This window comes from Opisthocomus hoazin, chromosome 7, assembly GCF_030867145.1.
Source record: "Opisthocomus hoazin isolate bOpiHoa1 chromosome 7, bOpiHoa1.hap1, whole genome shotgun sequence".
NCBI lineage: Eukaryota > Metazoa > Chordata > Aves > Opisthocomiformes > Opisthocomidae > Opisthocomus > Opisthocomus hoazin.
Window position 1 is genome coordinate 57,101,292 of NC_134420.1, and position 14,083 is coordinate 57,115,374.

Consider the following 14,083-nt stretch of genomic DNA (forward strand, 5'->3'; position numbering starts at 1 on the left):
TGCTCCTAATCCATTCTCCGACCAGCCTGTATTTGTGCTTGGGATTGCTCTGATCCATGTGCAGGCCCTTGCACTTTGCCTAGGTGAACTTCATGAGGTTCGCATGGGCTCAGCTCTCAAGCCTGTCAAGGTCCCTCTGCATGGCATCCCTTCTCTCCAGAATGTTGAGTGCACCACACAGCTGCTTTCCATGTCACTGACAAAGATGTTAAATAGTGCAGGTCCTAATACAGGTGCTCCCTGAGGAGCACCACTTGTCGCTGGTCTTCACTTGGACATGGAGCTGTTGACCACAGCAGTTTGAGCGTGACCATCCAGCCAATTCCTTATCCACCAAGTGGTCCATCTGTCGAATCCATGTCTCTCCAATTTAGAGACAAGGATGTCAGGCAGGATAGTGTCAAATGCTTTGCAGAAGTCCAGGTAGATTACATCAGTTGCTATTCTCTTATCCACCAAAGCAGTAACCCCATTGTAGAAGGCCACCAAATTTGTCAGGCGTGATTTGCCCTTAGTGAAGCCATCTTGGCTGTCACCAGTCACCTCCTTGTTTTCCATGTGCCTTAGCATAGTTTCCAGGAGGATCTGCTGCATGATCCTGCTGGGCACAGAAGTGAGACTTACCGGGCTCTCGTTCCCTGGGTCTTCCTTTTTACCCTTTTTAAAGATGGGGGTTATGTTACCCCTTTTCCAATCAGTGGGAACTTGACCAGACTGATGGAAAAGGCAAGAACAGCATCACAGGTCCAGAGCATACTAGTTAGGTGTACTAATTAATTAGATTTGTATCTACTTAAATATGTAGATACAACCAATTTTCCTGGCATCAGTTCATATACTAACATAATTACATTAGTCAAACAGTTCTTCAGTGAGCCTTTTCCACAGGCTATGCTACTGATAGGGCATAATGGTGACACCTATCTCGCAGGTCCTTCAAGGGACCAGTTTCCTGACCACTGGAATCATTCTCCATGATGCCTTTTCATAGGGAAAGAGGACAGGTGTTGGTTTATGCTGTAGGATCACTGGATTCACACTAATCACTGAGTGGAGCAAAATATGAATGAAATTTACAGTTCCAAACTTTGCAGATGAAATACCTGAGTATTTTTGGATGGTCTCTTAGCTTAACTTTGATATAACCAGTCTTGATCAGTCGTGAGTCACTCAGAAAAATGCAGCCTGTTGTCTCTTGGGTAGATGAACGTAGGTTTGGTTAACAAATATAAGAAACATTCAAAGAGCATTTGTCTTTATAAATAAGATCTTACACTTGAATGGAGTAAGAAACATTTGATTTAAGTTCTTAAGATATTGTGTATACATACTACTGTTCAGGTTTTCCTTAAACAGTACGGAACACTTAACAGCCAGTTACATACACATTTGTTTAACTGTAACTATTTTCTGTAACTGGCTAATGTGGAAGGATAAAAGCTAATGCAAGACAAAGTTTTGACCTATGCTGACAAGGGAACTGTGGGCCCATAGTCTTTGTTCTGTCACTGGAATTGTGCTGTCTAGTTAACAGCTACGATGACTGAAAATTGGATTTTACTGGAAGAGGTGTTGCTGAGAGAGAACAAAAGCTAGACTTGTACATTACCTTGTCCTAAGCAACAGATCCTCTAAGTGACTATCTCTTTGGAAAAAAAAAGTCTGTCATAACTATGTAATGTAAATGTGTAACACAAAATACACTTGTCTTTGAGAGAGTGATAATACTGATATTGAAATATGTCCTGTTCTCTTCCCATAGGCTCTTATTTTCAGTTACATCCCTCTTTGTTAGAAATAACTTGAGATCCTGTACTGTCAGATGCTGAGTAGCGTCTTTCAGAATACTAAATGCTCTCAACGCGTATCAAAGCTGTGTTATATTGTATATCCTAGCATTAATATGTTGAACTTTCTCAGTGAACTTCAATGAACAGATGTGTTAATTCTTTTTCTCTGTGTTTCAGATGTGCATTGACCCATCCTTGTCTGTGGCTTTGGGTGATAAGCCACCTCCCCTTTATCTTTGTGAAGAATGCAGCCAGAGAATTGCAGGGTAGGTAATCTGTGACTGGAAAATGATCAGGTACAGTCAGACTCCAGAGTTCAGAACTCTGGAGTTATGCTGTATTTCAGTATGATTAACATTTAATTTATATAGGTAACCCTGTTGAAATATATGGAGCACGCTGCCACTCAGTATGAATAAGGATTACAGAACTTTAAAACTCACTACTGTTCAAGCTAAATGCAAATGCCCATCATGTGGGCTAAAGTGAAGATCTCTGAATATGTAGTGTGGGATGCGTTAACTGTGATAGGGGAACCTTGTTAATGTACAAGCTTTTGCTTATGAAACGTTTTTTCGCTTCATCCCTTAGTTGTTGTTAAAAGCAGGACATAACAATGAAAGCTCTTTCACAGACAGTTCATTACTTTTCCATAAGATGTATTTCAGATTATTCTCTATGGTATACTGTGAAGCAGCAAAGTAAAGAAATTTGTCCCTGCTTGTCTAGTACCCAGAAGGAATATAGCCTGAGATAAATTAACTTCACTTAATCTTTTTTTTTTTTTTTTCCTGAAATTACTGGTTTGGTTTGCATTACTTCAGAAGATATGGAGAGTTCCAATCGTTAGTTCAAGCAGACAAGGTTACAGGTAGTTCAGAAGCTACAAAAGGTTTTTTTGTCCCCAGTTTGACACCTTTATATCATACCAGCTGTGGGGAAAGCAATTGCGTCTCAGTAATCATTGATTTAAAGCTGCAGGAAAAAATAATTGGATTTGGTAGAAGCATAGCTTCTAAGGAGACTCACAGAAAATGGTACTGGTGCATGTTTTTTTTTCTATGTTCATCTGTTATTCTTCACTTTTGTTTCTTAGCCATCAGACTTTCAGGGCACACGCTATTTTAATTTGATAAATTTATGCCTTAAAAGTAATTTTTTGAAAGCCTTGAAAACATGGACCAATGTCAGCAAAGTGATAATTTGCAATAAGCCAGGCATAGCAAAGAGAGCTAATGTAGAGCACCCTGCAATTTATAAAACTACATTTGTAAAAAGCAGCTTCAGTACAATGTCAGTTCTACCACATTAATTTGGATAAATTTCCTCTGTGCAAAAGTAAATGCATATATAAATAAAAAATGGAAACCTAATTAGATATACAATTTTTATAGGGATCACAGTGAATGGTTGATTGATGTTCTTCTCCCACAAGGTAAGAGGTGTTTTAAGGGTAGGTACAAAATCCTATGTTTACTGATATTTCTGCATACGGTATTGCTTAAAATGCTGCATTCTGTTCTAAAGGGATTTTTTAGAATTTTAGTGTAGCTTGTACTTAATGCTGTTTAATGTCATTAAAGTACTATGAAAAATTGGCTAATAATCTATCTGAAATAATATGCAACTCTTTATGTGTGAGGGAACAGAGACAATTGAACAGATTTTCAAATCTTGAAGCATCCACAGTTGAGGCCAAGGTTTTTAAAAGTATGTGTCCCACACTGGTGTCCAAAAAAAGGGGCTAGTTGTTCCGGTAACCTGGGTCTGATTCAAAAGCTCATAAAGCTTCTGAAAATCTCTTCTATGAACAGAAGACTGTAAAGGATAACAGAAAAAGACATAAAACATTTTTCAGTGATCCAGTCGTTGATCCAAGCATTGTCCTTTGGCCAGTGAGAGAACCTGATATTCTGTTATCAACCAGAATGTAGACAAAGCTTGTTGACAGACTAATCAGAATTTCCTGGTTTTACAAGGACAGTCATATTCTCTAAAATAACTCTTTCAAGGACAGAACAAAGACATTCCTTCTCTCTTTGTTCTGCAAACTGAAAATTCTTAGCCAGCGGCTATCTTTCTGCTGTCTCCTTGTAGCTGAAATCTAATCCAAATTAAGAATATTTTGTTGACTTAAGGGAGGTACTTCTTTTCACTCAGCCACCTGTATTTACTGAATGAGATGTTGCCAAGGCAACAGACTGAATAGCTACAGCTTACAGGTTGAATCTGCACACATTTCGCTATGGAGTTACTGGCCGCAGACATAGCGGCTGCTTCTACGTTGTTCAACCACGTTCGCTAATCTTTCATCCTGCGAGCTTTCACAGGTGGTGTAGGCACATCTCAGCCATGTCTCCTACAGCATGCTGCCGCAGTGTGCCTGCAGGCATACTTTTACAAGTCAGTCCGCAAGGCAGAAGCATAGGCAGAAGGTGGATGGGATGCAGAGCACACCACACGTAATGCACCAAGGCTGTTCTTTCATTTCAGTGTAGAAATAGCCAGTAGGCCTAAGTATACACTGTCCTACTTCATGCAGTCCAATAGGCTTAGAGGTTTCAATAAAACTTGGAAACATAAGTTTAGCCTTAGAGACTTCCTTGCAGCAAGTCCATTTTCACATGGTTGCCATAGTAAAACAGAAGGATTGTCATTCTGTGTTGATGTTTTGTATGCCTTCCCCTTACAGCTGAAATTTCTGCTATATGTCAGAAGAAGGTAAGATTCGGTCATTTGCTTGATGGGGCATGATTTGATGTTGTGTATAGTGTCATTCCATTACTTTGTGGTGTTTTCTTTTTTGTACCATCCAAACTTTTGGAATTTATCCACGAATGCATTTGTTGGTGTGTGGGAATGGTCCAGCAGCAAGGTTTCTTTTTGTTAAAACTGCTGATGTTTGATTTGAGTTGTAGGTTTTTATTCAAGTGGCAATTAGTAAAGCAGTTCAATTATGCTGTTGAGCTCAGTTTTTATTCCATAACTCTGCTTATGAAGAGGATAGAGTAAGAGATTAATTTTAAATCTAAGTGTTTATATCTTCTCATCTCCTTGAAGTCTTAGATTAATCCTAAATTTGACGAAAATCCTACCGTAAACTGTATATTTTCAAAAATATATGAACTGAAAGTCTTCAGTGCTTGGCTATAAAAAGATTGCTGACAAAAAGAATCTGCTTGCAACATATACCAGCTAGTTTGTTTTAATAACATTGTAATAATGAGGAATACAGTGTATAACATATTCTAGATCTTGCATGGTAAATTGTGCCAGATTACCAGGTGGCAAAAATAAAGGCAGAGCGTATTTCAGAGGCTTGGACGGTTACCTATGACATGGCAGATCTGTACATAGCATGAACTGATATGGCACCATTGATTACACTCTTGAGGGTCTGCCTGTTGCTACACATAACTTAAAAAGACATTCTGAAGTATAAGCAGGGGTTAAGAGAACTACTGTAATTTTTAGAGATTGCTCCAAGCCAGAAAGTTGAGTTTGATGACATAAATGTTGGTTTGGTCTGCTCCAAAGGAAAGGCAACCATGACTTTTAAGTCCAGGCCCAGCATTTCAGTCTGAGCTCATCTGTCTGGAAGTTCAGTGACACTTGGCATCAGGAGTTTGCATACAGTTGTGCTTATATATAGTGATTTTGGAAATGACTGACACTTGAGCCAGTTCCCCAGTTCTGACTCTCATCCCTGTTTTCAGTTCCACTTCCTGATATTTGTGGCCTGATAAAATCTTTTGTATTTTCCAGAACTGTAGTTCCCATGTCAGAAGAGCTGTTGTGACGTGCTTCTCAGCAGGCTGCTGTGGCCGCCATGGCAACAGGCCCGTGCGCTATTGCAAAAGATGCCATTCGAATCATCACAGCAGTGAAGTTGGGGCAGCCGCAGAAACCCATCTTTATCAGACCTCTCCACCCCCTATCAATACCCGGGAGTGTGGGGCGGAGGAACTTGTGTGTACTGTGGAAGCTGTGATCAGGTAATATGTCAGGTTATGAGGCATCAGTATGTAAAGCGGGATCAGGCTTTCATGTAAATATTACCTCCAGATCTTGTGTAAGTTGATTTTAGTTTCACCAGGATAAGTTCAGAGCAGGGCCACTGAACTCCTGCTGCATTAGCAGAGTATCGGTTAGCTGTGAGTGTTGCCATCATGGAAGAAGTCAGAGTGGAATCCTAGAATTTGATATTATTACTGTTCTTAGGAAAATGATGAATCGGATGCCTTAACCTCTAGTTATTCTTGACCAGATACCTGTATCCAGTGCAGGAAAGCTGCATTCACTGACCAAAAGCTTGTTTTATAGCTTGCTGAAGGAAGCAGAGTTTCATGCTGAGCAGAGGGAGCATGAACTCAACCGCAGGAGACAGATGGGCCTCTCCTCTTCCCATCACTCCCTGGACAACACAGACTTCGATAATAAAGATGATGACAAGCATGACCAACGCCTTCTGAGCCAGTTTGGAATCTGGTTCTTGGTAAGAGATTCTTGCTCGTTTCTCTTGCTTCACTCTCCTTTGCTTTCTGAAGCCTCAATTTTTTTCTCCTTTTTTTTTTTTTCCACTCCTGGCTTTAGTTGCATACTTTTCTGATTTTTAAGCAAAAAGAGTTCTGTGAAGCTGTCAGACTGGGAGATTTCAGAACTAGTTTGGGTGGAGCTGCTCACTGTCTGCTGAATCCTGTATAGAATGTGTAAGAGAATTACTCGCCCTCTCAGTTTTTTTATTGACTTTCTGTGTTCCACCATCTTCTGCTCACAAGTGCCCTCTGCTGAGTGCCACTATTTTAACTGTAAAAGGCAATTCCCTGAAGATCTATCACCTTCCATCTTTCAACATCTCTCTCTGGAAGCTCAGCTTTTTCTCTTCTGAATAGGCTGGAGGAGTCTTAGTGGGCTGCTCTTCCCTCCTGCCTTCAGATTGGTCTAGTTGGTTCAGTCCCAGTCATTGTACTCCAGCTAATTCACTCAGTGTGGGCTGACAGAGTGAAGCCCTTCTGCTTCCACCCCTCACAGTAGCTAGAAGAGATTGTTCCAAAATAGCAGGGCTGCTGCTGGCTAGTTCATAAGCAGGCCAGGCTGGAGCCTGATAGATCATCAGAAATTGGGTTCTGCGGTTCTCCTTAAGGAGAATTCTCCTTCTCAGGCTCTTTCCAATTCACCTTGAGCTCTCAGGTGCTCTCCTTCTTGGTCACCCAGTGACAAGTGGGGAATAGCAGGACCCCTCATCCATCATCTAAACAGATATAGGAACAGCAGGGTGGCAGGTCTAGAATCCCATAATACCAACAAACAGCTCTGCTGTTCCACGTGACTACATGAGTAAACTTTATATTCTGTTCATATCTTGTGGATTTTGTTGTCTAATGTTGTTCTAGATTTAAAGCCTTTTATTATTATTTTGTTTTTATTGTGCCATATTCATCTATTCTGTTTCAAATGATGTTTTGTAGAGACTGAAGGCCTGCATTTCCAGAAGTAGAATTGAAGGGAGAACAGAACAGGTTTTGTTACAATAAGGTTTTGTTACCTCATCCTTGACATTGAGAGTCTGTCTTTCTGTGGTAGGGAGGGGGAGCTCACTGGCTTCATAGTGTTCTTATAAAATCTCTTGATCTCTCTGTAGTGAGTATTGGCAGAGATGACAGCACAGATTGTGAGAAATAGCAGGTTGCTGTTTTCTTCCATAAAATTAATACCTTTCATCTAGAAACTGGATAGGAACTCTTGAGCTGTATTGAAAAGGCTGCCACCTGATACTGCCTTTGAGTTAACACTCAACTGAGACAAGCACCAGGAAGCAAACACCTTAACTTCAACCTGCAATGAAGTAGAACAATGAAGACTGTACTTTGAATTGGCAAGGTTGTTGTTAACTGCCTCATCTCAAGAAAAAACGTGGAGGAAAAGCACTTGTAAGATGGGTTCTACTCTTCTCTGGGAAGCAGTGCTGTCAGCTGTTTCCCCAGAAATGACATGAATGTTTCTCCTTTGTTCACTTGCCACAAGGCAGCGGTCACTGGTTTCAGGTTGCCAGCTGCTGAGTGCACAGCTTTCACTAGAAAGTGGCAACAAACAGCTGGTGGGTGGTTAAAGGAGCATCCTAAATCTCCTGTCATCAATTATTTTCTATTCTTTGGATTCGGTGCGGCAGTCTGACTTGAAACTTTGTCTCCTGTCCCCAGAAGATACCAAGAGCTCAAATAGCAGGTGATTAGGATCTTAGCATTGTGCCTGGTCTGTGAACTGGGGTACAGTCTTGGTCTCAGATTTGGGACAGTTTTACAGTGCAGACATCATTTTAGAAAGAGAGAGTTTGCAGAAAGGGAGAAGAACATTAATTATTGTGTGAGAAGTTTTGAGGACTTAAAAGTCATATTCCTGCACCAAATGGGGATGAAAAAAATCAAAATTGGAATCTTTTTGCAAAGCAAACATCACCTAGTATACGAAGTAGACATCTTTTTTCCGACTTTTTGAATCTTTTAATTTGCCTTGTCTTTTTCTGGTACTTTTTGTATATATGTATGTGTATCACACATTCTACCAGGCGTTACATTACCTTTTGAAATGAAAAGTAATTTTAAAGTTCAGACCAAAAGGTTTCAGTTTGTCAAAGCATTCTGTATTGATATTTTCAGTGTTGAAGCAAAGAAATGAAAAATTCAGTGCTTGATTTTTTTTTTTTTTTTTTCCCCCCTTAATGGTATTTTCTGTTTTGGAAATGTTTTGTCAGTTGTCCTGTGCCAAACTCTACTTAAAACTGTCTTCTGTGTAATCTGCATCCTCGTATTTCTGAGAATATGCAAAATACAGCAGACAAGCAATCTGCCACCTTTAATTCTAGAAATGAAACTTCATTTGTGTTTGTCTTCCAGGTGAGCCTTTGCACTCCCAGTGAGAATACACCCACAGAGAGTTTAGCAAGGCTGGTTAGCATGGTATTCCAGTGGTTTCACTCTACAGCTTACATGATGGATGATGAAGTTGGTAGCCTCGTTGAAAAGCTCAAACCCCAGTTTGTTACTAAGTGGTTGAAGACTGTTTGTGATGTCCGATTTGATGTCATGGTTATGTGCCTCCTTCCTAAACCAATGGAGTTTGCCAGGGTAAGAATAATTTATCTGAAAGTTCCTTGATTTGCCAGAGAGATTAAAAGTAGAAAAACCATTTGTCCCTCACCTCTGTCAAGGCAAAAGAAATCTCAGTGGTTGAGGGAGCAGTGGAGTACCGGAATTTTTCCTCTGCATAGGGTTTCTAGTTTTACTGTGTTAGAGAGCGGGGATTATGTACAATAATACGAAGACAGGTGGTTGGAATAATATTATAGGTATCAAAAGATACCAGACAACATTTTTGATAGCTTCACATTTCCAAGGTTGTCTTTAGTAAAAGGTATCATTTGTCTGCTCCTATATATAAGCCTGTCCTTTACTAGGCTGCTTTAGTAATGTTTCTCTGTTCTTTGTATACTTCATCTCTGCAGCTGTGAATTAAGGTTCATGAAATCACACAGTTGTAACTGAAAAGAACTCTGGGCATACTGATGCCCTGTAGCTTCAGATACCTAATTTAGGTGACTCAGTTAAGAGACTAGTCTGCCATGGTTCGCCTCGTTGCAGATGGAGAGAAAGACTTATCTGGAAGGTCATTCCGGGTGCCTGAGAGATCTTTGCTGGAATCCCTGCTAGAAAGAGTCTTTCCTTCTGTCCATTAATTATGAAGCAGAACTCGCCACTGAACCTGGGTAGCGAAGACAGGCAACAAAGTGAGGCATGTGAATATTCCTCTATAGAAAATGAAACATCAGCGTGAAAATAGGAACTTTATATTTCTGAAGGCTTTAAGACTTTTTCCTCATTTATCACTGCCAGTTATACCACATGTGCTTTTCTAAGACTTTAATTTTGTGACCCTCATGTAAAATGTCCAGGGGACATGTTGACTTTGTTTCCTAAAATTAGGTGGCTAGACTAGGAAGGGCCATAAAGACTTGATGTGATGTAGTAAAACATCTGGAATGAAGTGTGCATCCTTGGATTTGTCAATCCAAATATGTGGGATTTGCTGTACATATGCAGACCAGCATGTGTGTTACTCTGAACCATCGATCTGAAGATACACCTGGCTGTGGGAGGATTGGAGAGCAGCTGAGGAAATCTGAGAGGTGGATGGATTAATTGAATGTTAGAACTGAAGAAAAGAGATGAGAGCTTTGAGGCCAAAGGGGGAAAGAAGGACTGAACCTCATGCTGTAATCTCTTATGGGTATTTTGCTTGTCTTGGATCCAGCCCCTTTTTTTTGGTTTTGTTACCCCCACTGCAATACGTAAGACTAGACTGACAACTTGCCAGGTTTGCAAGGCTTCACTAGAACATGAAGACAAACAGCCATGAAATTAGCAATGATGAATGGAGAAAAAATAGTGTGTTGGCTGAGATTACCAGTAGTTGCTGCCAAAACAGCAGGCATCTCTAGAGCCATTAGTCAGGAGCAGCAGATGTGAGCTGAGGTCAGTTAGAATAATTAATCTCTGTAGGCCAGTTACTTATTTACTTAGTATTTTTTGGCTTCCAGTGCTTAGAACGTTTCCTCAAAATAACCCCAAAACAAACCATCACAAAAGAACACCTGGTACAGACCAAGTTTTTCAAAATAAAGATGTAGCACTGTAACAAGTTGCCCAGAGCAAATAATTGAAGGTGCAAGTTTGACTAAACAAATCTGTCCCCTGTCGAGAACTATAAATGATGAGAGGTTACTCTGTGTCATGGCCTGGAACTGGGCAAACTTCATCTAAATTTTGGACAGTGCTTTTGTGTACTGTGGGTCAAACGAGAGAGGAAAGCAAACAATGGCCTCTCCATGGCTGAATTCTAAATTCATGCTGGAAGGTGCTGACGATCACCCCCCACAAGTTCTTGACTGCAACACACTGAGCAAATTTATGGTGCTGGGCAAATTATAGGGACTAGAAATATTGTTCATCAGTATGATTCCTGGAAATACCCACAGGTTGGTGGATACTGGGATAAATCGTGTAGTGCTGTGACCCAGTTAAAAGAAGGGCTGAACCGAATCCTTTGCTTGATTCCGTACAATGTGATAAACCAGTCGGTGTGGGAATGTATCATGCCAGAGTGGTTGGAAGCTATAAGGACGGAAGTGCCTGATAATCAACTGAAAGAGTTCCGGGAAGTGTTGAGGTATGTAGACATATGTAGGAACCATTCTGTTGTTGCATATGTTGATTCTAGGAGGTTTTAGCACAAGAAGATGGTGACAACAAATAAAAATGCCTGTGTGCAATACACATTAGTGAGTGAATGCTTCTGAATTTTTTGTGATTTATATTTAGAGTGAAGCACTTAAGCTTTGGGGAAGTTTCCTTTTATTGCTCCTGATATCCTCGAATCTGTAGGAAGAGCCAACTACATGTATGCTTCTTTGCTGTGAGCAAGGCACATTTTCAGTGGCTTCCTGCAGCATGCCAGAAGAAACATCCTTCTGCTCCTGGTCAGCTGTTGAAATGGTGGGGATTAGTAGAGCTGGCACTGAAAGAGCCATGATGTGTATTGATTTAGCTAATATCCTCCCCTGTTGAGCAACGAAAACACCATAATAGAAATGGTGGCTGTCTGAGCAGAATTTCGTGTCTGGTGTATGCCTTTGATAATAAAACTTCACATTGCCTTTTAACTGATGAAGAGGCTCTGAAACTGACCATAAGCTTATATTTGTAGGTATTGATGTAACCTTTTCTAGTGTAAACATGGAATAGTGGAGGAGTGGTGAGATGAGAAATATTCCAGTTTTTACATTGGATGTTGAAAAAGATCTTGCTACCAAACGAAACTAGGCATGACGTGAAATGTGATGTGAATTCTTAAGGTGCATCATCAAATTAATAGATCACCTTGTGCAGTCAGGACAGGTGGTATCAGCAACCTAGCTCAGCTCCTGTGGAGGGTGGGGATGCAAGTAAGATTACAAAAGCTTCATCAGTGCTAGTAGTGAGATTACCTTTCTACCAGTTTTCTGTTATATTTCACACAGTGTGTGCCATGGTGGTGCTATATTTTTTTTTATCTACTTTTCAGCAAAATGTTTGACATTGAACTTTGCCCTCTCCCTTTCTCCATGGAGGAGATGTTTGGCTTCATTAGCTGTCGATTCACAGGGTATCCATCCTCTGTGCAAGAGCAAGCATTGCTTTGGCTGCATGTAAGTGTCCTTTCTTGACAAGTCATGCTGAAGCAGCTCATGATTTTGAAAGGGAGGGGAAAAAAAAAGGGGTGTTGGGGAGAAGAAACCATTTTTCCAAGGATCTTGCATGCTTTCTGCCCTTTGCTTAGCCTCAGTATAAGGAGGGTTGGTAGACAGATCCTGGGAAGCTGTATGTTACTAGCCGATCATGGGCAATGTAATGGAAGCTTGGAAATTCCTTTTACCTTTGAATGCCAGTTGTGTCTTTAGGGCCGTTCAGCTGTCTGACGCTTTGCCAGCAGTAGTTCTTAGCCTCCGCAGATTTTGGTCTGTAGATTCCAAAATTAGTTCCAGACTCCAGAAGTAGCTGTAGTTGTTCCCGCATATGGAGATCTGGATTAGACTAGCTCCGTGCCCATCAAGCTTTCTGCTGCTCTGTCCCTTTTGTGCTAGATTTGCCCACAAAGCTGGCATTCACCCAGTGTTCATATTCAGAAGCTACAGGGACAACCTTTATTCTGTATTTAATCTGTATTTTTCATTATCACCTCTTTTCTGTTGAGGGTTATTTTGGTTAAGCCTCTCCAAAGACCGGTTTACCTGATGCCTGTAGCAATTGTCACATATGCAGAGTTTAAGTAAAGCATGATTTTTTTTTTTTTTTTTAGATTTTTCTTGACCTAATAACAGTTAATGACAAGTATGAATGAGTTCATATTTGTCTGAGTGTTGGTGACAAAATAGATGATGAATATTCCCTCAGTGCTTTGCAGATAACTGTCCTGTCACTATGTTGACACCTGTAGGCAACCATTCTGACTAGGTTCTTAGATTAAATACAGAAATTCCGTTTTACGTAATAATAAATATAGTAAATAGCTATTCATCCACGTATTGGTAATACTTTTGGTTTACAGAAATACTTCTGTGGAACAACCTCACATCCCTGTGTGTTTGTGCGTAAAACTGATCTCAAGGTACACCAAGTGCATGCCAACAAATACTTTGAAGAGACTCTTTTTGCCAGGTCTCTCTTGCCTTAATTCTAACAGAAATCTAAGCTCGCAGCTCACCTCATTGAATCCCCAAATTACATGCATGGAACTTGCCAAACTGAGGATCATATGACAAAGGTGCTTATAAAATGGCTGGCATTTTTTATCAAACTTGAAACTCATGCTTTGTTACTTACTGTTTTTCCTCAGGTGTTATCTGAACTAGACATTGTTGTTCCTCTTCAGTTACTAATCAGCATGTTTTCTGATGGAGTTAATTCTGTAAAAGAGTTAGCAAACCAAAGAAAATCAAGAGTCAGTGAACTGGCAGGAAATCTTGCAGCTCGGAGGGTAACTATTCTTTATCCTGCTTGTTATTTTGCTTGGAACAGTTTTCATAACAGAATGCATATGAAAAATTAAAAAGTCCTCTTTTAATGTGACAGCATTGATTTGGAAACTCTGTAGACTTTGAAAATGGAAGAAAATTGGGATGACTTCTTCAATTAATATCACTCTGTCACATGGTCAGTGTAAAGATTATACAGATAGGAACTGCAGAAAAACTGCAGTTTTTCCTTAGTGAGCTGGTTTGTTTGGGATACATTTGGAGTGTTCTTGGTATCTTTTCCAACCACTTCTATTAATAACGATCAACAGCAAGTTGTTATGGACAATTGGTCACCCAGAGTGAGCTGTTGTAATCTAGTACAAATTTGGTGGGCCTAGGTATGTTTTGGAAGGGTGACATAGTAGAATTTTTTTCTGTTTCCCTGCATTTTTTTTTCCCCATCCAAGAGATGCAAAAATTGATCTAGAGTTGTCTGCCAAAGGCTTGTGGTCTGGAAGAAAACATGTACAAATCTGTAGGCACTACACATACTTGGACTGGTGAGACTAACTTCCTAGTAGTCTTGGATGAAGTGCTTCAAGGACAGCAGGAACAAGAGTGCTTGACAGGTCAGATCTTTAGATTTAAGGAACTACAGCCTCTAGGCAGTTGATGGTTCCTTACATATGGTCTGCCTGTCTTCTGATGTAGCCCTGCAGAGAGTGCTCCAAAACCTAGCCCATGA

The 14,083-nt window shown here is 40.3% G+C and overlaps 1 protein-coding gene across 12 annotated transcripts in view; it reads left to right on the forward strand.

Moving 5' to 3' along the window:
• UNC79 (unc-79 subunit of NALCN channel complex) overlaps positions 1–14,083 on the forward strand; it is a 119,279-nt gene that overhangs the window by 25,545 nt on the left and 79,651 nt on the right. For 11 of the 12 annotated variants that reach the window (XR_012764537.1, XM_075426263.1, XM_075426265.1 and 8 more), the window contains 9 exons: positions 1,968–2,056; positions 3,185–3,225; positions 4,483–4,511; positions 5,556–5,785; positions 6,114–6,285; positions 8,684–8,914; positions 10,822–11,012; positions 11,907–12,030; positions 13,218–13,358. Coding sequence is in view for 11 of the 12 variants with exons in the window: in XM_075426263.1 (XP_075282378.1) it covers positions 1,968–2,056; positions 3,185–3,225; positions 4,483–4,511; positions 5,556–5,785; positions 6,114–6,285; positions 8,684–8,914; positions 10,822–11,012; positions 11,907–12,030; positions 13,218–13,358 (1,248 nt within the window). In the remaining variant the exon portion in view is untranslated. Of the gene's footprint in view, positions 1–1,967; positions 2,057–3,184; positions 3,226–4,482; positions 4,512–5,555; positions 5,786–6,113; positions 6,286–8,683; positions 8,915–10,821; positions 11,013–11,906; positions 12,031–13,217; positions 13,359–14,083 lie in introns of those variants that run through there. The other variant, XM_075426274.1, reaches the window with a different exon arrangement.